Here is a 27,464-nt window from a genome sequence, read left to right on the forward strand (position 1 = left end):
CTCTCTCTCTTCAAGCCAATTTAAGGTCAGCAAGGTTACAAATAGCTCTGTAGCCTATGCTGACCGATAGTCTGATAGCCTTTTCTTAGCATTTCATTTGCTGGAATATACACTGCTATACCTGCTAAATCTGTATTCAGATCGCCAGAGGCCATTCATAAATATGAATTCTGAGCTTGAGAAAAAATTATCAAAGTGGTTCTGGAATATATGTCTACTGCAAGTACTGCAAGTTGCTTAGACTTGTTCTTCGGTTCATGTGGTAACTACTGTAAACCTATGAACCATTTTTACATCATCACCCCAAAACTTGAAGCTGTAATTTGCCTCAATTTGTTCACAGCAGTCTGCCAAACACTCTTGGTTGGATGTGTCTCATGAGGTACTGAAGGTTATTTGAAGGCATTGAATTTCACTCTCTAAGTTTCCCCCATTTCTGTCTGGATTGTTGTTCATGGAGCTGTTTCTCAGGGCCTGAGCTCTGAGTACATCTATTCTCTCATCTGCTGTCATATGCTACACATCTGTAATCTCAGGATGAAAGAATGATCTCATGACTATATCAAATCATAATGTATGTATATAGTGCCAAATCATAGCAGAACTAAATCAAAGCAGTTTACATTGAGCAGGTCTAGGGACAGAAAAAGAAGGTAGAGGCAGAGCATGGGAGAAGGAAAGGAAAAGGGAGAGGAGGGAGATTCTAAAGCCATGCATAGCCTTAGACTGACTGATAACTCTAAATTGCCAGTAGGTTTGAGAGTGGCTGGTTGTTGTCTCTGTCTCTCCGTCTATGTATTGGCCTTGCGATGGATTGGCAACCTGTTCAGGGTGTGCCCTGACCTCGCCCGGAAGAGTTAGTCAATGTAATGTAAGCTCATCAACTATCAACCCAACCCATGATAAATCTGATTGCTCTACCTTGCTCAAGAAGTTGATCATATAATTTCAAGAAGATGGGTTGGATTTTATGGTGCTTTAAAATGATTAGTGTATTTGCTACTAATAGCTTGAAAACCCATTTTCTTGACCAAGTAAGAAATAATAAAATGAAAGCACCACTGCCTAAATCTGGACACATGAACGGCAAGCATGCAAAGCTTGATACTGACGTCAAGGGTTTTTGTGAAGGACTGGTTGAGGGACCTGCCCACTATTGATTCACAGTACTGCAGAAGCACAGAGACCTACAAAAACAAGAAGTCCCTTCACCCAGGCACAACCATCTCAAGTTGCATCAGGATAATCAACAGGTAGCTGCAACGGCTCGAGTGAGGGCTCTTGGAATACGATATTTCAGAGATGTGTTACATGAAGAGAAATCATGTGACAAGGATTCTGTGAATAGTGAGAAGTCAGTTAGGACAATGAACTTGCAGGCTGTGGTGCTGTGTTCAAAGACCCAAGCCAGCAACCTGTATAACAAAACGAAACTGCAGGTCCATAACTTCAACTTGAGATCAAAGGAATGGTACTGCTACATTTGGGATCTGGGTAGCAATGTATTTGCACACCTTCAATATTGCCATTTTGAAGGTTTGATCAGGTTTGATGTTTGGCGAATGCATTGTCTGAACTTGCAAGGACATATGGGTTACTAATAAGGCAGAAATACCTTACCACAGGGCAAAACATAAATGGAATGTCACAGCATACACAGAACAGAGAGAACAGATAGAACAGATAGTCAGGTGGATATCTTTGCCCTGAGGGACTACGACTACGTCATCATACTCCAGACTGCAAGAATCAGGCCGTCACCTTACCACGTGAAAGTGCTCAAGCACGAGAAGTTGAAAACGAACGGATCTTACTTCTTTAGCATTAGACCAGGCAAAAAAAAAAAAAAATGCTGGTGATCCAACTGTGCATGACTTGTGGGCTCTTTAGTTTAGCAGTGAAGGTAAGATCCATTTCAAGCTGTCCTTCTCAGAGGACTCTGCGTGGAAAGCACGGCCACAGAGGCTACACGTGCCAAATGAGCCTGTGTAACGGTTCAGAATATTTCCCTGGAGTCTGCTTATCAAAGAGAGAAAGTTCCAGGATCTCCAGTCAACGAAACATGTCACGCCAACTGTCATCACAAGAACCCAGCAAAGAGGTGCTGGAGGGGGATGTGATGAGGTGCACATGCTACCTCAGCATTATGTTTAGTTAGTCAGTTATTCTTTATTCTTGACAGGGTTTAAGGTTGAAAAGATATTCAAAAATTTGCCCAGGTTATTTATTTATAAATAACTGACATATATTGTTATGATGGTATGTCAACTGCCATAAACTTTTTGAGCGAAATGATAAATGTCATACTTTAAATATTCAGTCTTTCGCCTTTTCTGAATGACCTGAAAACATGATAGATGGCGAAATACTGTATTAAGAAGGAATTGATAAATTTTGTGCTCCCCAACATCCACACGGCGCCGCTGGTGTAGTGGTATCATGCAAGATTCCCATTCTTGCGACCCGGGTTCGATTCCCGGGCGGCGCACGCTTTTGCTTCGACAGCAAAAAATGTCAAATAAAAACAGCACCCATAAAGACGTTATCGGTATCTACACGAAATGTTATGTTAGTGTCTGCTTCAGCTGACCGTCATAGCTATCGTTCCAAATTATTATTATTTTTTTTTACTGTCGTTTTCCCCTTTATGGTTTCGTACTGTAGCCAATTAAGCAATGCCAAGAAATAAGTTGATTGCGACCATCTGCAGCTATGCCGGGCTGCGAGTAAGCCGTTATATGTGCAGCTTCGGACAAATCTGGAGGTGCACCGTCTTGCGTGCGGAGAAAGAGCGCTTGGTTTTGGCTTCATTTCAGCGCGCATGTTGACGCTGCTGACGCCGCTTCTCCGCCATCTTCAACTTCCTATTGTTTGCATCAGACTGAGGCTGTCTGCGGTGTGTGTGAGAGCAGAACAGGCCACCGATCGGCAAAGAATTGGTTGATTTCGGCTAAACGTTCGCAGTCGCTAAAGTTAGTCATAAAGTATTTGTATGTCATTGGATTAAAGACCTCTCAGGACGCTACCAGTAAACCTTGACGATGGAGGACGATCAACCCAGAACCTTGTGAGTAGCAGCGGCCCTGTCTAGGTCCTGGAATGGAAGGCTCTGTGTAACTACTGCGCGTTCAAAAAATGTTCCCACGTTGTTGTTTCAATTAAAATCCAAAAAACTCAGTAGTCTAGACACACAGAAGCACGGTTTTCGCGTTAGCATTTCGTACTGACAATACCAGCGCTGGCGAATGTATCCGGACAGAGACACATTTTGACCCGATCGTAAAGTTCTGGTGGATTTAGCCCGTAGAAATACGCGGAACCGTATCTCGCCTAAAAATGAAACCCAAGGGATAGTCAATGCCGGCTCTCATTAGCGAAACGCTTGGGAACTAGATAGCAGTTTCTTGTAAAATGTAAATGTGGTTTGTTCTTAGTACTGAACAGGCATTAAGTAAACCCCCGAAAAAGCGCTGTGATTTTTTTTTTGTAAAACGCCGTTAGCTGCCAGCCTCGTTAGCATGAGGCCCGTTTGGAACCGGCTAATGTTATCCTTAGCTAGCGGCTAGGCAAGCCACGTCAACGCTCGGAGAGAGGGCAAGGGAGAGCACCAGAAAGCGGGAGATCACACTCCTGTTGTCTGGGTTGTCCTGTGACTATTTTCTGTATTATTACGTCCGCGGCCATTGCTGATTTTATGTTAAAATAAAGAATTGTTGTGGGATTTAGCTAACCCTGATAACTAGCCTTTGTCTGCATGCTACTTCCTGTTTGACAAAGACTCAACTCTCTGATCTGTCTCCCTGTTTCCAGGTATGTGGGGAATCTGTCCAGGGATGTCACCGAACCACTCATCCTGCAGGTCTTCACGCAGATTGGACCCTGCAAGAGTTGTAAAATGATAGTTGATGTGAGTGTTGTAGACTTGTGTATTGTTGGGCAAAAGGAAATGGTAAGAGTGGCCCGAAAGGTTGTTGTGCCTCAGAAGCTCTCAATCTGCATGTGATTTGGAGTTTGATTGTCCTTTTCCAATCTGTTCTGTCAGGCCTGACACATTTAGATATAGCAGTTGACTCTTGTCCAGGGTGATTAAACATGAGTTTTGTTTTCCCGTTGACAGACAGCTGGAAATGATCCATACTGCTTTGTGGAGTTTTATGACCACAGGCATGCTGCTGCCTCATTGGCAGCCATGAATGGAAGGAAAATAATGGGTAAGGTAAGCTATCGTATCTACAGGGTGAGTGGGGATGGGTGGGCATCAGGTATTGGAATACAGCTTAAGTGACTTCTGAAGAGTCAAATAGTGAACGGCTAGCATTCGTATTTCATTACATAGACAGCCAAGCTTCACAACGGCTCTTGACTATTTTAGACTCTCACAGAAAGTTGTTTTTCTGTCAGTGAAATTTTCATCTTCTTCAGAATTGAAGATTTTCCAAATGTAATGGTCAAATATTTTTTTTGCTAGGTCTTAAGGAATTTTGCCAACTACAAATGAAATTTCAGCTTGGCAAACTATCTAGTGCTTTATTGTCAGGGTCCAAGAGCTTTTAGGATACATTTGAAAGCTATCAAAATACCAATGTATATATAAGTGGTGCTGGTTGGTAAAATAGTGAGTATTTTAAGACAAAATATTCCTGACATGTACATCTAATTAAAATGTGCAAAAAGCTTTGCATTGATGCCCCCTTTGAATCATACTTTTTTTTTTTTTGTATAAATTCTTACGCACAGTTATGAAATTGTTAATGGCTCACCAGTTACACTTTAATTTGAATTGATAGTATCATTTCATGGTTTATACAAAAATAAATTTTTACAAAACAAACTTGTACTATATCACTTATCTACAGGACAGAAGCAAGAGATAAGGCACCATATCACATTGAATAAATAGTATATGACAAAGTACTTTTTAGTCATACACCCAATATAGTGGGAATGACAAGGTTTTTCTGTAAATGATGTAAACATACTCCACCTGGCCTGTTTTTTCTTTGCCCTTCTCCACAGGAGGTCAAAGTCAACTGGGCCACGACACCAACAAGCCAGAAAAAAGACACAAGTAGTAAGTACACGTACTTGACTGAATATTAGTATTTTCAGTGCACTTCGCTTAAAATAATGCAGTCTCATATAAAAGATTCTACTGAAACTGAACATTAAATTCATGACAGAGGATTTATTGCCGACCTCTTATCGGGCTCTTATTTTAACTAGGTGATCCCTTAATGATAAGCAGGTAACAGAATGTCCATGTGATGACATAACAAAAGTGTGATTCACACGGTGTATATATATACACTGTAAATACAAATACACACACATACATAGATAGTGATAGTCATTTCATACTCTTGTCTTGAATGTAGTTGTCCTACATTGGCGTACTCTGTACTCCTAATACCAAAAGTTTGTATTATCACACATACAATTCTTCATTCATTCTTATGTGTTTTTCCTCCTACAGATCACTTTCATGTATTCGTTGGAGACCTCAGTCCAGAAATAACTACAGAAGATGTCAAAGCTGCCTTTGGTCCATTTGGCAGGATATCGTAAGTATAAAGTAGTAAAAGTAAAGGCTTAAAAACTTCAACCTCATAATTTCAATGGAGGAATCTCTCTGTTTCATGTTATTGCCCCCTTAGTATCTTTTTGCCTATTTTTTTGGACAAAACGAAGTATTTAAAACCGTTGCTAATGACATCAAGAAACTTTATTTATTTTCTGGAGTTGAATTTGGTTTCATTGAAATATAACCATTAGTAGCTGGCTTTAAAAGAAAATTAAGTGAGTTATAGAAAATGCCAAATGAAGCTGTGCTCTTTTCCTATTCCTACCTAAATTAAAATTGGAGGAAACCTCCTTTTGCATCTCATACAATGTAGATATCATGTTCTTCACCCTCCTTATGCTGGGTTTTTCCACAGAGATGCTCGTGTTGTGAAAGATATGGCTACAGGGAAATCTAAAGGCTATGGCTTTGTGTCTTTCTTCAACAAATGGGTGAGTAGACTGTATTGTGTTAATCCGAATGTTGTGTGTTCTTCTCGCTTCTACACATGTGATCTGGACATTTTTTTCTTAAATTTTTTTTTATTCCCAATTCCCAATATTTGTATTAACCAAATTCTTTCTTTCATTCTTCCAGGACGCAGAGAATGCCATTCAGCAAATGGGGGGTCAGTGGCTAGGAGGCAGACAGATCCGGACTAACTGGGCAACAAGAAAGCCCCCTGCTCCAAAGACAACCTATGAAAGTATGTTGGCGTGAAAGTGTCAACCTCACTTGCTTAGAATATTAGACTTGTATGTTAACAGCTAATTTGTCTTTGCAATTTCCTTCAAGATAACTCAAAGCACCTATCCTTTGATGAAGTAGTGAGTCAGTCGAGCCCCAGTAACTGCACTGTATATTGTGGTGGGGTCAGCACAGGATTGACGGGTAAGGAGGACTATCACTACCTTCAGAAAGATACGTCATATCAGACAAACTGAGATTAACCTGGGTGTACCATTCCATCAATAATGCAAAAAACTAACAACAAACTTTTATTCTTTTAACTTTTGTCTATGTTGTTCAAGCTTATTCATTTATAAACTACAGTTTTCAGCCAATTTTGAGTAAAAATTAAAACATTTACATGAAAACATGTCTTCAAGATTGTGTTTGTTTATTTATTTATTTTTAATAAACCACTTTTTTTCATGCTGCCCATGGCTTTTCAAGACACATCAGCCATTACAGTTGATTTCTGATGTTGACTTTCTATTTGGCTTTCAGAACAACTGATGAGGCAGACCTTCTCACCCTTTGGACAAATCATGGAAATCAGAGTTTTCCCAGACAAAGGCTATTCATTTGTGAGGTATGTGAATGCCCCCACCCCCTTGAAGCAAGATCAAACTTTGATGCCGCCTTGTTGATATTGTGATGTGACGGAAGCAAGTACGCATGCCAACAGGCTGGACCTTCAGCGATGGTGTTGTCACCATTACTTAGTAAATACATTTGAAATGACAGCATTTCCTCAATTGCTTTCCTTCTCTGTTTTTGTCCAGGTTTAACTCCCATGAGTCAGCAGCCCATGCTATTGTGTCAGTGAATGGCACTTCAATAGAAGGCCACATAGTCAAATGTTACTGGGGTAAAGAAACCCCGGACATGATGAACCCGATGCAGCAGATGCCTATGCCCCAGGTAAATTTGATATGCATAGTACAATCGAACTCTTAATCTACTTACTGCCCTCTTAGACATTTCAGGCCAAGATAAGTAAAAATCTGCCAGTTGTCATTTCAGAAAACGGCAATGTGAGAAAATCTTGGGAAAAGTTATTTTACACGCATTTTCTACCCTCATTAATGCATGTAACATCAAAGAGTGTATATGAACTTCTATTACTTCTATTCTATTACAGATATTTATTTATTTTATGTTAGTAGTAGCAGTGGTGGGTAATCTGAAAATACAGTCATACATCATGGTGTGCCGATCCACCAGGCCCTATCTACTTAAGCTGTGCTACATTACTTTAGTCCAGGGGTCAGCTCTTTCATTGCTCTGCCGTGGCTGCCTGTGGCTTTGAGAGAATATGAATAAATAATGGCCATTTCATTTCAATACATTTGTATTCTAATTAGTAGCTTTTCTTTTTTTTTTTTTTTTCTCCAATATAAAGTCAATGCAAAGCACTTTCTATGCGTCCCCTGTTGCCAGGTGACTTGTTTTAAGCTGTTGATCCCACGTAAGCTAACCATGGATACATCCAAAAAAAGAAACGTGCTGAAGGTTGCTGACCCCTGCTTTAGTCAATTAGTCAAATATTAAAAGTCATAATTGGATAATAAATTCTATGCTGGCTTTGATGCCCTAAGCTTGCTTTGACTCTGAGCTTGTGCACTGGTGATGCTGTTGCACAAAGTACTTTTCATGTCATTGTAGCTATAAAGACTCGCTGGCTGGCTCGCTGTTGCCATGAGTCAAACTGAAGTCAAACTTTGTGTACTGTATTCTACAGCAGAATAAGATGGGCTTCGCTGCAGCCCAGCCCTATGGTCAGTGGGGCCAATGGTACGGCAACGGGCCCCAGATAAGCCAGTATGTTCCAAACGGGTGGCAGGTCCCCACCTACGGCGTCTACGGCCAGGCTTGGAATCAGCAGGGCTTCAAGTAAGTAGCATGTTGTGCAGAGGGCTCCCCTTCACCGCCTCCTCCTACTCAGCACCACCAGGGTTCCCCTTCAAGACTGGGGCAGTGAAAACCAGCTCTGGCCACAAGAGGGAGCCATATCTCCCCTGAATTCCACCTCTTCCCCCCCTTCCCCTCATCAGCTCCACAACTTGAGAAGATTTGAGAAAAAACGAAAGCACCCAAACACAGAAACAACCTGAACTTTTTAATTTTGGTGTAATCATGTTGCAGTATGTCATCACAGCTCACTGTGCCTAGCACACCCTAATAACTGAAGTTTTCTTCAAAAATGTTTGCATTTGATTTACCGCAGGTATAGTTCATGACTAAATGGGAAAAAGATTATAAAACACTTGCCTTAGACCAGTTTGAACTTTTTCACTTTGAATAAGTAAATATCAAAAACAAAGAAATGTTAAAACCAAAAACATCAGAACAGCTCCACACTTTGGGAGAGTTCATTGACAAGGAATGACTTTCCTTTTTTTTTTTTTTTTTCTTTTTTTTTCTTTCCTTTTTTTAATTTCAAGAGTGGCCACTGTATAAGAACTATGTAAGGTCCTTAAGGCTCTTCATTTGTTTGGAGTGTCTATGATCATGCTGGGGTTTTTCCCCTCAATTTTCTTTTTCATTTTTGCTGACTTATTTTTACATATACCTGAGGATTTCATCTAGATGTGTCAGGATATGTAAAATATGATGTATCATGTAAGTTTTGTTTATTTGGGCAGCCTACATGCAGTGATGCTTTGTGCACCCAAGAAAAATTAAGGAGAGGCCATATATTGTTTATACTCATACATTCTTGGTGAATAGTTGTATAAATACACTCTGTACAAAGGAACAAGATTGATGTGACTCAAAGCAGCGCGAGTGTTGAATGTACAGTGAATGCACAGTTCATAAGATGGGTGCAAGCCTCTTTGACTTGAAATTTGAAGATAAAACTTCATGCTGTATAAGCTGTCTATTTTCCACACTGAACTATGAATTAAATTTTATTACACAGGTGACTCAAAATGTATCATGTGAATTAGATGAGAACTTTTTTTTTTTTTTTTGTACTTTGTGGCCATATGGAGAGGTATTGTGAGGGAAATGAAGGTGATCTACATGTTTGTAAACAGCCTGGCTTATCTGTCTGTGACCTGGTTACAGAAGTTTCCTGTTCTTGGTTATCAGCATTTGGGAGGGGGTTGGAGAGGTATATTTAGCTTGCTGTGCTTAGCCTGTGTGCTCTTTGTTTGCTTGTCCACCCCTGTTTAATCAAATGACACCTTTTGGCCCCTCCTAAAAGCCCTCCACTTTCTGCTAGCTTGATTTATTTTTATGCCCAGCCTGCTCATCCTCACAGCCTTTGATAACTCTCATTTATCTTCTTGTTCTCATTCTAGCCTGTTCAGTTTCTTGTAGCTTTAATATAAACCGTCCTTTGGCTCCCTTTCGCCTTGTCTCTTCTAACTTGCTGGCATTTTGTCTCTCTCTCTCTTTCTCTTTCTTAGTCACTTACCGGCCAGTGCTGGGTGGACTGGCATGAGCGCCATCAGTAACGGTGGGGTTATGGAGCCTACACAGGGATTGAATGGGAGTATGCTAGCCAACCAGCCTGGTATGGGAGCCGCAGGATACCCCACACACTGATAAGTGGACAGGGTGGGAGAATTGTTCACCATCAGCTTCTTACTGGCTGTACGGTGCCCTGCAGGGCTGTATTACACCGTCTCCATTTGTGGCAGGACTAAGACTCTTACTGGGATGTGAATCCTGAGGGGAAGGTTGACGTCTATAAGAGATGTAAATGGGATTTCATGGGGAGGGGGGTTGTGGTAATGGGAGCCAGGGAGGAGTGATTTGACCTACACAGGTATTTACACCTTTTGTGGAAGGCAAGACTGGCCAAGAACCAGGGCTCCTACCATTTTTAAGTTAACTGTAAATGAATATAAAACTGTAAAGGAGAAATTTTGGATTTTTTTTTTTCTTCTTTCTTTTTTTTTGTTTTTTTTTTTTTGTTTTGTTTGTTTTTGAGGGGGTTGGGGGTGTTAAGAAGTTGCTTCCATTTTCACATCTGTCTTCTCAGAGCCACTGAGAGGTTTGTAATTTTTTAAAAGAAACTGTTAAAGTCTGAGTTGTGCTAAGTTATGATGCTTAGTTATTACCTGAGGAATGGAAATGTGTTTAATTTGTTCTCATTTTCTCTTGGATTAAATCAATTGCAGGGATTGTTGCCACTGCTGTTTCTCTGTAAGGGCAGATAAATATTGCACAGTTTTTTCTTCTCTTGTACATGAACAAGTTTCACAACCAAGAGTGTTTCTTTTTGCATTCCATTTCTCCCTCATATCTTTCAGACAACCTCAAATCAATTTGCCCCTTGTATAAAACCATTCATTCACTCATTTGAAACAATGTAAGTAAAATGCTACTGTTAACTGTGGGTGCTTGCTTTTCTTTTTTGATAACTCAACAGTTGACTCCACATTGTACGTAGCAGAACGGCACTATGAAATGTGACACTGGCAAAGTGCAAAACTCACACATGATTCTTCCATGCAGGGATAAGAGCATTGCCATGCAGTGCATATTTAAAATTTACACAAATCAAATGTTAATGGGTGAACACGTTTGACACTTGGGATGTTTTTTTTTTTTTTTTTTTTTAAATATCTATTGAAACGCCAGTATTTTATATAAAAATCTGAGTGGATTCAACCTTTACACTTGCTCTTTTTGCCAGAAGGATGGGGAGGTCTACATTGTAACTGTTGCCTTATAGAGCTGGTTTCTTTTATCTGACAAGAATCTCTTTTTAATTAGGCAGTGCCTACAGACATTTTCAGACCCTTTTGTTTAGAAAGGTGTTAGCCCTGAGAATTGATGACTCTGCTACTGTAATCAATGTTTTCTTGCTTTGTCCAATTAAAATGCTAATGCACATAAACCACACAATGTGTTAGTTGTCCTCCTTCTAATGTACAGCTTCATATTCTAAGAAACATAAAAGAAACAACCTTTTCATCTATTTTTCAGCAGATGTCTCTTTTGTTTGTACTGTCAGATATTTTTTTTTTACTGTGTTTCATAGGTATTCTGACAAAAGCAAAGGTGTTTTTCGTCCACCATCAACAAATGCTGCATTCCGATATATATATATATATATATATATATGAGTGGGCCTGTATTTTCTGGGCATATGCCTCTTTAGCTGTCTTTATGTCCTCGTTATATATACATACCTGCATACACTGTACCATTGTTAACTTAATCTCGTTATAATTTTTTACCAATGTAGCTTAACACCACCCCCTCCTGGAGCCTTCATAAAATAAGGTTGGTGAGCTAATCAGATGATACCCTCACTTTTTACAAACAAAAACTAACCAGTTTGTCAACAGACACTCAGAGAAATCCAATCCTGCAATGTTGGAGGTTATCTCCACAAGTGGGCAAATTTTGGGACATGACTGAAAGAGGTGACTGTTGAGGTTACATCACAAAGTCCTAAAGGCTCTTTTAGGGCTTGGTTTCTGAATATAGGCTCTGAATTTCTCTGTGGACTGAACACAGCACTTGAATTCTTTCACAATGTTAATATCTTAATGTCTTCAGTAGAATGGCCTATATCATAAATAGGCAGTAAAACACCAGTCATCACCCGAAACTGGAGTAAACAAACCTCTGGTTCTAACTTTAGTGATGCCCTGGGTTTGGCGCTAGGTCAGCTGCTGGGTCACCAATACAGCTGAACTCTGGAAATAGATTAATCATTTTATCAGGATATTGTTTTTTCTCTTTCAACATAAATGTTGGAAAATAGTTTGGTCACGAACCAAATTAGTTTACAGTTTAGTTTAAAATAATTTTGATGAGTCTACTAGAGGGCCTGAGGCCTTTCTGTGTGGAGTATGTATGTTCTCCTTGAGTATGTGGGTTTCCTCCCACCATCCAAAGACATTGTGTTTGAGTTAACTGGTGACTCTAAATTGTCTGTAGGTCTGAGTGTGAGTGTGAGTGGTTGTTGGTCTCTGTCTGTCTCTGTGTGTTGGCCCTGTGATGGACTGGTGACCTGTCCAGGATGACTTCGCCCTCCCCCAGTGTGAGCTGGGAATGGCTCCAGCACCCCCCCCCATGACCCAGAAATGGACAAATGGTAGAAGATGAATGGATGAATGTATAGTCTACTGGATCTGAGTGGCATAGGAGATAAAAGTATACATATAAACAGTAAGGCGTAAGAAAGTCATGCAATCTGAAAGCTGGTTCAATATCAGAAATAGGAAAAATCTGAAACCTTTATTGTCATTGCAAAACATGTGACAATGAGTTTAGGAGCACTACCCCATCTGCTGTATAAAAAAGATTCATTCATTCATAGCACATACAATAGATAAATAAAACAACCCAGATGATTAAATGAAGGACGCTATAAAGAATAAAACCACACAGGGCTGTAGAAAAAGTGCAGTGTGAGTAAAACTTTGATAAACAGAATAAACACGAAGCAAAATGATCCCATGGTGAATCTATTGTGCAATAGGTGGCAGAGAATATAACCTGTGAAAAAATAAATTTTCTGGTATTTCTAGATTTACACTAAAATGTTCCCCCATTTACAGATGAAAAATGTGATCTCTGACTATCCAACTTTTCACTAGATGGCAGTCTGGGCCCATATTCCCGTCTGCTGTTGCGGCGCAGGTGGCTGGCTTTACTTCTGTCAAAGCGTCAGCATGTCAGTCAGCATGAGAACTGACTGAACTGTGAGACACTGGTGGAAATAATGGCGTTAAAATAAATGGCCTAACTTTTTTCAGTAAGGGAAAATTTTAAAAATCACTGTTATGGAACATCATTACAGCACTGTTACAGTTACCAACATCACATGGTGCGTGGTACTATAATTGAGTTTATTACCCCCTGTCACCCCCAGCTCCCAGCCTTAGAGGAGGTTTTTGTCAGGGGGTTCAGACTTTTGTTGTGTTTTCTGTTAATCACTGATTGTATTAGCTTTCCATTTCATTCATTTAAAAATATATCATGTTTGGATTTTGATGCATATAATTGACTAAACTGTTGAATTCAAAGTTCAATTCTAGGGGAAAAAAAAGATTTATTTTTTAAAGGTTGCAATGCATTAGTTACTTTTCCAGTAAGTAGTTATTTACTCAGTTACTTTTTGAGAGACGTGACTATAAACTACAGCTAATATATATATTTTTTAAATATGGTGCCCAGCACTGTTAACATGTGATTGTATGTCTGCCAGCTGTCAACAGTCAGCGTTATAGAGTGTTGGTGGGCTGGAATAACAGACAGCAAGGTTGATAGGCTGATAAATGATTTGTTTCTTAACAGCAGCTCAGCTGGGCTCTAAAAGACAGAGAGTCAGAGGGAGAGAGAGAGACTGACATGTCAGGGTATGATTTAGCAACCAGATTAGATGAAATCAATCATACTCACTTCCTCCTATTGCCTGTTGTGTTTCCTTTCTGTCTTTTTGTGTGTGTGTGTGTGTGTGTGTGTGTGTGTGGCACTTGACAGGACAATGACAGGACCTCTGTCTGTATTGTGAGTCATGTTCTTGTGCTGTTTGACCTTTGGGGCCAGTGAATAAGCTGTACTCAATTTAGTATTGTGAATAATTGATGTCTTTGAAAATTGTACTAATCGCATTGTCTTTCAAGTTTTCTTTCCCATTAATGCAGTAAGGATCCACACACACTAGGTCAACTTCAAGTTAGTGCATATATTTAAGTATAATTTTCAACTGATTTCCGCTGTATTGCTCAGTTAATTGTATGGATTTTTTCTTACTTTGCCAGTCTTATTTTGTCATCTTTATATTATTTTAGTTTATTATCTCTTAATGCTCCTTTAACATGTACATGTTGTATAAGGCTTTGTTTATGAGCCATCAGCCTATCAGAATATTGTAAAATTATCACAGGTTCTGGGGAATGGGATGGACAGTGAATTATACTATCACATTATTTAACATTTATATCACAAGTGTAATAGTTCACATTAAACATAAATGCTTTGTTGTTTAAATCATAAAATAAAGTGCTGAGGTACCTGAACCGATGGCCAGAACCACCTAATTACATACAAAAATGTCTCTTCACGCACTGTAAATATGTAGTGACTGTGATATACATTTGCTATATAAACTGCAACAGTGTTTTAAGAGGACTAGACAAGTTATGCACCTTTGTCAGAAAGGATATGGACAGGTCTCGTCAGGCCAGCGGCCCTGGAACAACAGGACTATCTATTTCATTTCAGTTTCCTCTAGGCAGTTTGAAACCACAGGATCAGAGTGTTCGTCTTTCAGGTGGCTGACTTGGGACAGTTTAAGTACTGTGCTGGCGTAGAAAAACAAAGTACTAAAGGGAAATGTTGAGGGCTTGAAGGACGCAATGTTCCTGTAAATTGTTTGAGTGAACAGCGTCTGCATATTTGTCTGTGTTTGCATGCAAATGACAGCTTGTGGCAGTAGCTGACAGCAAATAAACATGTTCCAGTAATTAACCTTGACAGGCCCAATGTAGTGCCAACAGCAGAAACCTGCTAATGACACAATTAATCCATAATTAAGGCTTTCTCTCACACCACACTCCACTCACACATACCCAGCCAATGAACATTGTGTGTGTGTGTCTACGTTTAATCGGGGAAGCTGGTGCTTGTCTGCTTTGGAAAATGCAGTATATGCCACAAAAGGAACATGAAACTAACAATGGGTGATTATGCTTTATTCAAAAGGATTGCTGATCATTGTTAAGCTTATAACAATATATATCATTAAACAATACCTAACAACAATGTATAAAAAGCACAACAACAAGCTATGTAACATTATTATATACTATATGTGTTGTTATTCTTCAATAATTACAAGTTCATTCATTAGCAGTTGAACAAACGGGTTCCATCATGTTAGTGGTTAAATCTAGATTTTTCAGTGCCTTGCTGCTGCTCACTGGGATGCCTAGCAGAAACAGGAATGTCTAAGATATCATGTCCCTCTGTACATGATATCTTCTGTCTCTCTGGCCCTATTTCCCAAAGCAAGGCCCCCTGAATGGGCTGAATCTCTGGTCCCTCTGATGGTGCAGCTCAGGTGAACATCTATGGCTCGTGGACTGTTACACAGAACAGCAAACTGTGAACAGAGAGCCACGCTTTGATCTACACATCAGTGAAATTAGATGTGATAAGATCATATTATCAAATCCAGTGTATTCCTTATTGTTACAGGGATGATGATAGCATGTCAGTCAACTGTCATTGAATTAGTTCCAGATTGTAGTTTAGATTAAAAGTTTAAATGCAGCAACTCTGCACTGGTGTAATTTTCACTGGATTTATGTTCCTGTTTAACATTCTAGCACAATCGATGCAACCCAAGGACATTTATTAGGCTTACACAATACATCCAGTATACGATTTATGGCCACTGAAAGTACTATTAGCTTTACATAAAGGCATGGTTGTAAAACAACAGAAAAAAAACATGTGCGTGTTGAAATTTAATGTATGAAACTCAATCAGCGTCAAAAACACCTTTCTTGGTTTTAATCCTAATTCAGCAAGCACTACTTCATTGTCTCATGGCAGAGGCAAATCTCCCTCAGGATCAGTTTTGAGAATCCTCCTCTTTGGATTATACATCGCCTCCTTGAGTCCAAGTATCAGCTCACATGGCCTCTCTTATCATTGCTATCCTGACCATTCCTATCGTTTCCACCCTCCTGATAATCCCATGGTCTCTCTACAGATCTCAGCCAGTCTCTCATGACATATCTGCACAGGTGAGGGAAAAGTACCTAACTGAGCTCATAGTCATCCTGGCCAATCAGTCTCTTTGCAACAAAATCAATATCAAAATTGCCTCTTCAACCCTCACCCCAACCAAGGTTACAAGAAAGCTTGGCTGTTATATATTGGCAAGAGCTTCTGTTCAGGATCCCAGAGCAGACCTGGAAGCAGAGGTGCAGTGTGGTTTAATAAAAGGGTTTTATTGTAAACTGGCAGTTAGAGTTCCAGGGGAGTCTTCAGCAAATGCGGGAGAAAGAAAATCCAGGAAAAGGAGAGATGAATGGTGTAGCGGCCATTGAAGCGCTGTGGAGGTGGTGAGTCCAGAAGCAGGTAACATCTGAGCGGTGTGGAGCTAACAGGAGGGTGGTGTGGTCACAGATGTTGAGGCAGCAGCACTCCAGCAGGAGCTTGAGTGAGGAGAAACTGAGATTCAATCTGAGATTGAAAATTTCAGATGGCAGGAGCAAAATTCTATTCATGAACAGCAGAGACTGAGGAGTGGCCCGAGTTGTTACCACATTGAGACGTGAGTTGACAGGTTTTTTCAAAAGCGTTTGGTGAGTAATGGAATGGAGGTGTTTCTGGCTGGTAGTGTTGTGCCACATCCATGCTTAGGGAATCTCTCACACACACACACAGAGGGTTGGAGATACCAGGGAACAAATCAAAGCAAATGTATTTATATTGCACCAAATCGTAAAAGAGTTACACCAAGGAACTTTACCTAGTGTAGGTCCAGACCAATCTCTTTATAGAGTTATTCAAGGAGACCTTTAAATTCCCTCAATGAGAAAACCACAGTGGCAAGGGAAAATTCCCTTTGAGACACAGAATTGGGCTCAGGAAGGGCAGCCATCTGCCTTGACTGGTTGGATTGAGAAAGAGAAAGAGACAGGGAGACAGGGAGGGTGAAAGAGAGGCACAGAGAAAGAGGGGAGAGGTGGAGGGGGGGCAATAAAGGAAAAGGAATAGATGGGGGGGTAGAGAGATAATGACAGCAGGAGGAGAGAAAATGCAGGCAAAAAATTGTGAATGTAAGGTGTGATTAATGCCTGCTATCACTAAATGTACATTAGTAAATATTAGCAGTAATTGAAAAAGGATTTTTAGCATGAGAGGTGACAGTGGAAATGATTAATAGCGTTTAATGATAACTAATGGCAGCTATTTCAGCAGCAGATACCAAGCAGGAACATGGAGCAGAGCTTCACTACCTGCAGGGTGAGGACAGGAGGGAGAAACACAGACTACGGGAAGAAACAAAGTTAGAGACGTGTCATGTTGTGATATACATACATGGAGTAGAGAGAGAGAGAGAGAGAAAGAGAGGTGCGTCCTCCAGCAGTCTGCTGTGGGCCTACAGCAGCATAACGACAGAGGAATTAAACCTTAACTTTTTAACTGTAGGCTGAAAGGAAGTCATAAAGGAAGGTTTTAAGCCTGATCATGAAAGCTGCGACAGAGTCCACCCCCCCACCCTGACTGATACTGGAAGTTGGCTCCATAGAATAGCTGACTCCTGATTTGCTCTTGGAGACTCTAAGAACAACAAGTAAACCTCCATCCAGAGAGTGAAGTGACCTCCTGGGACAGTAAGCAACTATGAGCTCTGTGAGATATCATGGAGCTTGGTCATTGAGAGCTTTGTGAGTTAGAAGTATTTTTAGAAAGATTTCTTTCTAGCTTACAGGAGAAATGTGATCTGTTTTTGATTATCTATTAATATTCGTGCAGCAGCGTTCTGAATCCACTGAAGACCTTTCAGAGATTTTTGTTGGGACATCCTAATAGTAATGAATTACAGGAGTCCAATCAAGAGGTAAGGAATGCATGGAAAAGTTTTCTGTTTCCTCTTGAGACAGGATGTTTCTGATTTTTGCAATTTTGGTGGAAGAATGCCATCCTTTACTTTACTTTTCATGCATATGAAAATGCAGCCCAAAGTGCTTTGCAGAGTAAAATAAAAAACAACATATAAAACATACAACAGTAAAAAATGGAAGCCCGTCCATCCTACCCCCACGTATAATCCCGACACCCACACACGCGTACACACACACACAGTAAAAATACTGGTGACATGGCATGGCACTGACGATCCAGGTGAGGAGAAGCCACCTATGGGTGGCCATCCATCCATCCCAGACACTTGATTTTTTGTTTGATTTGAGGGACAAAGGACATATCCTGGACATGTCTGGGATCACTGACCCATTTATTTTCCACATCGTATCCGGGGGTGCTGGAGCAAACCCCACCCAATGCCCCCCTGTGAGGGCTGATAAACTGGCAACCTGTCCAGGATGTGCCATGGCATGTCTCATTCAGATCTCTGCCACCCTTCATTATGCACTTGCTATATCGCCTTAGTGGCAAGTCAAGTCCCCGGGATGTGTAAATAAACCTACAGGTGATTTTGTGGCTGTTAGGGTGTTTACTAGACAGTCGTGACTGATTTGTAGGCAGCATGTCAAACAACCTAACTAATCCTTTGAGGTACACTCAAGCTAGAACTTCCTGTGTAAACACACACACAAACCACTCTACATTCCCTTGGAAAAACTTGCAAAAACTCTCTGACTGTCAGGGTGTGTCAGGTACAGCACTGACAGCTGTGTGTCACATCTTCATTCGAGCTGTCAGCACCACAGAAGGGGAGAGAGATGAAACACAGATGAACAACACCAATTGGCTGTTGCTCAGCCCGAGCCAATTCCTGTGCACCCTCAAATGAAGTCTTGGATAAGTCCTATATAGGACAAAAGAAGCCTGCGGCTAAATCCCCCCATTACCATTGCAATGATCCAAATGCAAAAAAAATCCCTCATCTGACTTGAGTCATTTCTCATCATGAACATGCAGCGTATAGGAGAGTGCTCCATGGATCAAAGACTTGGTGTCACATCACACTCCCCTTCCTCAAATTCATCTAAAAAGCCAGAGTGAGGACTGTCTTTTTATGAGTGTGTGTGTTGGAGCATTGCAGTTTGCCAAGCTCCGTGACTTTGAAGGGTGTTTATGTACTTTGTCACTGAGGAAAATGAGATGTGTAAATCCAAATGTCAGCAAAGAAGAGAAGATTTCTGACAGCACTAAGCTTCATTTCCCAGATTTGTTCTCCTTCTTCTCCCCCATTCTGGCCTGCTGGACAGTGCTGACTGCTTCGGGGGTGACAGAGCAGGGGCATAAAATGGTAGATGGTAGAAAGGTTTGAAAAATGCACTCACATGCGCAAAAAGTGACCATATCACTGCATGTCTGAATGTTTGTATTCAACGTCACATACTTACTTCTTATGGATGGTGTTTGTGTGTGTTTGTGCTTTCAGAGTGAAAATTGAATGGGGGCCTCTGCAGGGTTCGGCTGACACGATAATGGAGGGTAGGATATGTATGTGGATTTTGTGTGCGTGTGTGTGTGTGTGTGTTTAGTGGCTCTGCATTTCAGTAGTTCATACAGAGGGTTGACAGCTCCCGCTTAAATGTGTCACTTGACATTAACCACAAGGCACTGCCAGAGAAAGAGGGAGAGGAGAAGGATGGGTGGGGTGAAGGATTGGGTGGTATATCTGTATGTGTGTGTGTGTGTGTGTGTCTGTTAGGGAAGAAAACTGAATTTTAATAAAAATATAAAAATGATTCCTCAATTAGGAAAGCCATTGCATTATTGTTAAGTTGAACAAGCACCTAATAGATATAACTACATTTAGAGTGATAAAAATGCTTCTGGAATTAGCTCAGTTGCTTGACATAAGACAAGTTGCAGTTTTAATAGGTAAAACACGGTCAAACGATTCACTCTCAATGATGTAAAACTGCACAACCATAAACAGATGGAAGCCATAAAATCTCAATGACCATATCTTTTAAGCAACGAGGAATCATTGTGTAGTCTTTGGCTACTTCTTGACCAATCTTACCTGCTGGTACGTAAATGCTTGTTTTGGTTTTATTTCTGCAGAGGATGAAAATGTTGAAAGTGAGCAATCCATTTGACTATTTCTTCCAACACTGTTTCATCTGTTACAAGTGGAAGAAGTCCTCTCCTCCTGTTTGGCTCAATGCTTAAGGCTAACATTATGTACGGATTAGTATCTCCATGCAGCCCTCACTGTGATTTCCTGCAGTCCTTCCAGGTGGAGCTATTTCCTCTGGCCCATGTTGGGCCACATCGGCTGTTGTGCTTTTTGCAGGGGCAAGGTTTATGTCACGTCCAGAAAAACATACATTTTGTCTTGTCTATGTTGTTTTGTGGCTTCCTGTTTTATTCTGAAATCTTCTCTTTTCAAGTAACTTTCCCACTTCCCCGTGTGTGTTCCTGCTGGTCTGACTGTCTTCCTTGCCCGGATTATTTCCACATGTTCCCCATTACCATGTGTGTGTAAATATGGCCTGCATGTTCCTTTGTTCAGAGCCAATAAGTCTTGCTATTAGAGTAAAAATATATGCCATCTACGATACGTTCAAGCCAGTTTTGTGTTTCTTTGTCAGGATCTTAGGCACCTCTGTGAGGTGGGGCCTCCACAGATCTGCCTTGTTTGTCCTACACATCTCGCAAATACTCAATTGGATTGAGATCTGGGGAATATGGAGAATTCAACACCTCAACCATGAACCATTTTTGCTTTGTGACATGTTTCAGTATCCTGCTGACAGCCATCGAGGAATAATGTTTGATTGAAAGGCCAAAAGTTTGGGCACACTTTCCTATTCATTTGAATGAGAATGTGTGTCCAAACCTTTGGGCTGCACTGTACATGGTCTGCAGCAGTGCTTAGGTAGGTGGTACGTGCCAAAGTAACACCCTAATTGATGACAGGACCCAAGGTTTCCCAACAGAACATTGCCCAAAGCATCACACTCCCTCCAATGACATGCCTTCTTTCCTGAGTGCATCCTGGCACCATGTGCTCCCCAGGTAAGTGACGCACACACACCTGGCCATGCATGTGATGTAAAAGAAACTGTTAGAACTAGAGGCATTATAACGAATGCAAAAACGACTGGATGTGTGGCTATTTTAGAGATGGATTTCAAACACTTTTTGCAATCAAGTATCTAAAAGCCAAAGGAGGGCCTGTGGATTAATTTGTGCCAGAAACATTCAAACAGCAAATATCACAGGAGTGTCTGTTGCTCTCCTGTTCATTGAATTTTCAGCTTTTCCAGTTTTACATAGATAGAAACCATCCCTCAGCAGATTAGGGAGTCTGCGACACCACCTATCTCCCATTTACTATGCCGTCCTTTCATTTTTCCCAGGACACTCAATAGCTCAGCCTCTGAAAACAGCAGTCTTTTACTAAAGGCTCCAATGACTCTTTGTTGAAACTAACACCTCCAATGGTGGTCGTTCCTAAACATCAGAGCCCAAAGGAGCCATTAGCATCAATAGTTTGGATAACGACTCCATAGAGGCTAACTACTTGGTTTTGTCACCAGCCAGTCTTTGAAGTTCGCCAGTAGAACTATGGAGCCCCCAGTCAGAGCCCAGTCCAGTGAGGGACCCCCAACCCTAGGGTGCAGTGCAATACCCTCTTGTTCACAGGGAATTCCAACATATGGCAGCCGATCTGGAGAGCTATGGGCAGGCCCACACCAGCCTGACGCCTCCTGCCACAGGCAACTCCAGAGTACAGGAGAGTGTAGCCTCTCTCATGGAGTTTGGTTCCAGAGCTGAGGTGTGTGTGGAGGTGAGCCCAACTACCCTGTCCCACTCAAACTTCTTGATTTACACTACCAGGGCCCCCTCCCTGGAACCAGCTTGGGTCTGGGACTTGGAGCCCTGGTGTCCAGGGCTTTGCCGATGGGACCTGGCTGGGCTCGACACAAAGGAGCGACATGGACCCACCTCCGCGTAGGCCCACCCCTCCCGCGTGAAGTAGGATGGGGGCTGATGCAATGTAGTTTGAGTGGCAGTCATGGGCGGAGACCTGAGTGACCCAATCCCTGGACAAGGAAAATTTGTTTAAATCCACTTGAAAACCTCTTTGGATCAGGTGAAAATTAAAAATGGAAATCCAAATCATGGACAAACTCGACCCAGCTTCAACACTACGCCCAGTGAACTTCAGGGACTAACTTGTATGCCTTCAACATGGCTGCTTTCACAGCCTCGTAATGTAGGTACTCCTCATCACAAATGACAGAATATGCCTCCTGAGGACTCTGAGTGAGGACACACTAACCAAAAAAAAAAAAAAAAAATTGTTGCGACTCAGGAGACAGGTTAATAACTACATAATTTATTTTTAAACGACTCAAAGAAAAGGCCAAAGGCAATGCAACACTGTCAGCCACATGCTGGGAACAACACACAGTCATTAACAACTAAAAAAGTCCAAACAGGTATTTCGTGCGCTGGACCACTTAGGCATTGCTCAGCTCTGTTTCTCACACGCACACACTTCCCAGGCCTTACCTCCTTCAGCATGGGGCTTGGTCACACATACACACACAACGCAATCACAAGTCATGTAACAGTATTTATAACATTTAAATTTCTCTTTACATGAATTGAATTATCTGTATTAATTTCTAGCAGCCTTATCTATCCAGTTGCCCATTAATCCAAATCTGCAAAACAAAGCCATAATAACTCCAGGATTATTAGTTGTAAGGCAAGTGGAACAAGTGCAATGCACATTTAATATTTGATGAGAGTATTAGTGAATGTTTCACTAATCAAACTAGCAACTGCTTTATATCGCACACCACTAACCAAGACTAACGGCAAGCCGTTCGCGTTAGCAATTGGCCCTAGGAATTGTAGAACATTAATGCAACGATACAGTAAGCAGCAAAGTACTGTAGAAACATCAGACAGCATAGCCCCTATTGATCTTTATGAACTCTAAGTATAATGTATTCTCTTTCACAACAGCATCAAGCAACACTAGTATGTACTTAGGCCTGTCAAGTTAATGGTGTTTGAAATCCCAGTGAGTCTGTCTCTCTAATGTTCACACTTAGGATTCTGACAAAAGAATAACTTTTTAGCACTGACATAAGGTAATAGCAAGGTTTTATGACTCTCAAGATGTTTTCAGGAGGTCTCAAGGGCAAGAGTGTAGTAGTTTGTGTGCTCCCCATAAGAAAATAATGTGCAACCACACTCCTAAATCACTAGCAGTTGTTGTGGCCCAATGTTTTATGTTCTATGTTTTATATGGGTTGCATATGATAAACTAGTTGCTTCTGCAGCAGAATGCACTGAAGGTCAATGAGCAAACCATGTCCCTAACGTGGCAAGGGGTCAAGAGATCAAGTCTTGGTCCAGTCACATCAAAAACACATGAATTTATGACTCGTTTGGGGAAGCCCTTAGGATAGAATGGACTATGGATAAAAATCTTTATTTTCAATTACAATTTTCAGCTTCATGATGATGATGATGTGACACACAGCTGCTTGGTAAGCCTTAAGCACTAAACCATGACACACAGGAAGTTAGATGAGTCAGTCAGGTGTTTGAGATTGTGTACTACCTCTTTCATATGAACCTTCTTCTGCAGTGCTGCGTGTGGGGAAATGGACAATGAAGCGACAAGTTAAGAGAAAGCAGCACTGGATATGGTATACCAAATCGTGATGTAACTAATCAAACATTTTTAAGTGACATAATCAGCCTAAGGTTTGATGAACTAATCCACTGGATTAGCATTGTTGACAGTTTTACAGTATACAGGACCATTCAGGCCAAACATTTATGTACTAATCAATAATGAAACATAGTTTTAAGTAAATAAATAAATAAATCTCCCAAACTGATACACGCAAGAAGATATGGCATTAATAAAATTTTTATAAATCATGAAATAGATCATAACAATATATAGTGAATGAATATTCACAAAAGGTTTCTTTTCATTTTTTAATTTCTCTATGCTATGCTATTCATTTCACAAGTAAGCCTTTTTTCATCTTCCACATGTTTGTTTGTATCTTATGATGTTAGTTTGATCTTTGGCATGCTATGTTTGGGTGTAAAGTGAAGTCAAGTGTTAGATCTCATCTGATCTAGACGCAACACACCACGCTCCCCACACACATTTGTTCACTCATAGGCCACCTGAGGTAAGATCAGATGAGACACGCAGCTGCCCAAAATTAAGTCCACAGTCTCTGTGTGGCCTCTCACAAGCTTGCTCATTGTTTGTTTGACTCCTCCTACCCCCTCTGACTCCCTCTCCTCGTTCCTCCTTTTTCTTTTCTCATCCCTTCCTTATTCACATTCTCCCTCCTCGTCCTTCCCCTCGCTATCATCTTTGCCTGCCGTTAATGTAGAAGTGATTGAGGAGGCCTGCATGAGCCGGCTGACATAAGTGCATCTCTTGCCCATGATGCATGCTTTCCCTCGGCCTCCCCACTGCCCCATTAAACCCTGATTAATCGGCCCTGTTTAAGTCAATAACTCATCTGTTAAAAAACAAAAAGCTCCAGTGAAGAGAAGGAGGTGGAGGAGATGGGTAGAGGCAGTGAAGGATACAAGAAGGATGTGAGAGAGAAAGTAGAGAGAAAGAAAAGAGACAGTGCTCTCATTGTACGTAGTATCAAAATATCAAACGTTAATCTTTGATAGAAATTGATTTACTTACCCTCAAAGCACTTAAAATGTTTCTGAATGTCCAAAAAACATCCGTTTCAACCTCTGTATTTCACTCGTTGTATTCCCTTTGCCTTCATATGTGCATTATACTGTTTCCAGCCACAACAATAGGCATGGATTCAAGTCATCCACTATCATGTGTCAGTGTGGGTGACTAATTTAATCCCCTCTTTATTGAGGGAAGGCTGAAATTGGTTTCCTAATGACTATAATTATGTTTCCATTGATGGAGACTCTTTCATAACTGCACCTAATATAAACTCTGGAATGACAATTTAGCCTCTACAAAAACTTATATTTTTACCTAAAAAATTAAGTTCAAACTTTAAAGGTCCCTACATACAGCCAAAGTACACCATGATATGTGCTTTGGAAAGAATTTTGTTTTACATTGGTTTCCCACAGTAAAGGATAAAAAACAAAAAATAAAATATATCAGTTATGGAACCACATTCCCCATTCAGAAATTGCTTGCGTTGTTGGACAGAATGTAATTACAGTAAGCATGAGGGTTCTCTTGCGAACAAAGTCTGTGAGAAGTAGATATTTCAGAACAATTAGGATAGTTAGCATGTACAAGCCCAGCTCCCAGCAAGTTTACATTATTGGTTCCTTCATATGATTTATGTATCTCTTATTTGGTTCCCTGCAGTTCCAAATATTTACATTGCTGCTTAATTCACTCAAGATATGTCTTTTGCTATAAGAAATATCATATGAAGAGATAGTATGCAGGATTTCAAATTTAAACATTTTTAACTACAAATTTCAAAATAAATATAATCAGGGCACTGCAGACAATTCTGATAGTGGCTGTATACATTGTTTTTGTTGAAAAATACCTTTGGACAGCGGTTGGATATTAAAATTCAAGTTGATCTCCTCCTGGATGCTTTGACATCCTCTGTCAAGTCTAAACTCAACCTATGTTTTTGGACAGCAAAAATCTTGTTTTGTGCTTTTGTTTGCTCTGTTAGATACTTGTCTTAGGTTGGAAATCTCTTATTGTTTTCCCTCATTTCCACTTTTCCCCATGAAAACTGTCTACAGAGTATCTTCTCGGTAGTTGATCACTGATTCAAATTCATATGCATCACTTTAGTATTGTAAAGTAACTGTAAATTGCCACTGGGGACAGCACGGGGGCAACTCTGTGTGGAGTTTGCATGTTCTCCCCATGTCTGCGTGGGTTTCCTCCCACCGCCCAAAGACATCATGTTTGGGTTAACTGGTGACTCTAAATTGTCTGTAGGTGTGAGTGTGAGTGGTTGTTGGTCTCTGTCTCTCTCTGTGTGTTGGCCCAGTGATGGACTGGTGACCTGTCCAGGGTGACCCCGCCCTCACCCAGGGTGAGCTGGGATTGGCCGCAGCAAACGGATAAGCGGTTGAGGATGAATGAATGAATGTATAGCTCAACATAGGTTTTAAAAAGCAGTTTTGCGTGTGTTTGTCTGTGATGTAGAAACACACACACACCTTCCCCTTCAGGCTGCAAACTATGGATCCCCGGCATGGAAAGCAGATTACACCTCATCACTACTGACACGCACACACATGCAGATATCCACGTGCTGAGCGATGGATCTGAGAGCAGAAGCTCTGTTATCTGTGTTATGGTTAGGGGAACTGACATGTTTGACAGCAGTGAATGTAAGTAGCAGTGTAATGACATGTCTGAGCGACCATGAAAAAGGCCAAATTCTTTGGGCACAGACCTGTGCTGCTCTTCACCCGTACCCTGACATCATGCAGATAAGAAAAAACAAACACAATGAACTACACCTACCTCCAGCGCGCCTGCACTGAAGAGGCTTTTGTTTGAAGACATCTCTGGACTTATTGGCTTGTTAAGTGTATGTGTGTACGTGTGGATATGCACACACGTGCTTGTGTGTGCATTTGCATGCATGATGGACAGGGAGAAGCAAAAAGCGAACATAAGGCAGGAAAGAGAGACATAGAGGGATATTTGAACAAGTTAGTTGGTCATCTTTCCATCTCCCCATCCGCAATCATCACCATCTTTTAATCTTCACACTCCAGCAGATAACACAGACAGCCTGGCTCCTTCCTCCTCAGCCCACAGATATGGTTTAGATCACACACTCATTCTTTCACTGTCTGTCTCACACCCACACACAAACACACACGTAGAAGCAGAGTGGAGCTGTCATAGCACACATAAAAGTCTTGCTTGTCCTCTGAGGAAACACGGCCTGGCTCCCAGTCATAAATAATAATGGGATTGACTACATGACATCTTGACTGATGGGGCCCCTCTCAGAACTCATTTACATGGCTTTGTGTAGCAATCATTGGCCCCCTAATGTAGCGCTAAGCAAATGAGCCTTTCAGAATATTGTGCAATTTATCGCGAGTCAACTGGCACCAGGCGGGCGCTCTATAAATCATGCTGGAACACATGCCCCCAATGACAGCTAAATCAACATGGAGTAATTGCTTTGAAATATGGAGGAAGTGAACATGCAGGCTGGTCAAAACATTCTGCTTTGGGGTGGGGGGGGGGCAAATGTAACATATGTTTGGAGTACAGTAAACAGGCATATTTGACTAGTTTGTAGGGGAAAGTTGTTGAGTTCTCTGACTGACCAGCAGAGGGCATGATAGCTGAATGGACACACGGACAACTGCAGAGTAAGGAGCTAGTGAGCTTGTTTCCTATTTAGTGAGTGGCCATCAGCTGCTGTGAATAAGTAACTGAGTTGTATATGTGTGGGGAGGAGAGCTGCATGAAGCTGCTCACACAGAGAGCTACTGATGTGTGCGTGCATGTGGGAGTGTGGCTTTGTGCATGTTTCCGGGTGTGTACCTGTGT

General features: G+C 41.0%; 1 protein-coding gene and 1 non-coding gene across 5 annotated transcripts; both read left to right on the forward strand.

Annotated features, from left to right (window-relative positions):
• Window positions 1–2,417: 2,417 nt before the first annotated feature.
• trnag-ccc (transfer RNA glycine (anticodon CCC)) lies at window positions 2,418–2,488 on the forward strand. Its single transcript has one exon. It is a non-coding gene; the product is annotated as a tRNA-Gly (tRNA).
• A 387-nt stretch (window positions 2,489–2,875) lies between these two features.
• LOC115048835 (nucleolysin TIA-1) lies at window positions 2,876–11,146 on the forward strand. 4 transcript variants are annotated; one of them, XM_029510619.1, is made up of 12 exons: window positions 2,876–3,067; window positions 3,811–3,907; window positions 4,118–4,216; window positions 5,017–5,071; window positions 5,474–5,561; window positions 5,937–6,012; window positions 6,158–6,266; window positions 6,356–6,451; window positions 6,791–6,875; window positions 7,069–7,207; window positions 8,028–8,179; window positions 9,703–11,146. In XM_029510619.1, the coding sequence occupies exons 1-12, from the start codon at window positions 3,042–3,044 to the stop codon at window positions 9,839–9,841; spliced, it is 1,161 nt and encodes a 386-aa protein (XP_029366479.1). In that variant the 5' UTR covers window positions 2,876–3,041; the 3' UTR covers window positions 9,842–11,146. The 4 variants fall into 4 exon arrangements, with proteins under 4 accessions (XP_029366479.1, XP_029366480.1, XP_029366482.1 ...); XM_029510620.1 differs by having other exon boundaries at window positions 8,031–8,179; XM_029510622.1 differs by lacking the exon at window positions 9,703–11,146 and having other exon boundaries at window positions 5,017–5,098; window positions 5,468–5,561; window positions 8,058–9,208.
• Window positions 11,147–27,464: the final 16,318 nt, after the last annotated feature.

Source organism: Echeneis naucrates, chromosome 9, assembly GCF_900963305.1.
Source record: "Echeneis naucrates chromosome 9, fEcheNa1.1, whole genome shotgun sequence".
Taxonomy (NCBI): Eukaryota; Metazoa; Chordata; class Actinopteri; order Carangiformes; family Echeneidae; genus Echeneis; species Echeneis naucrates.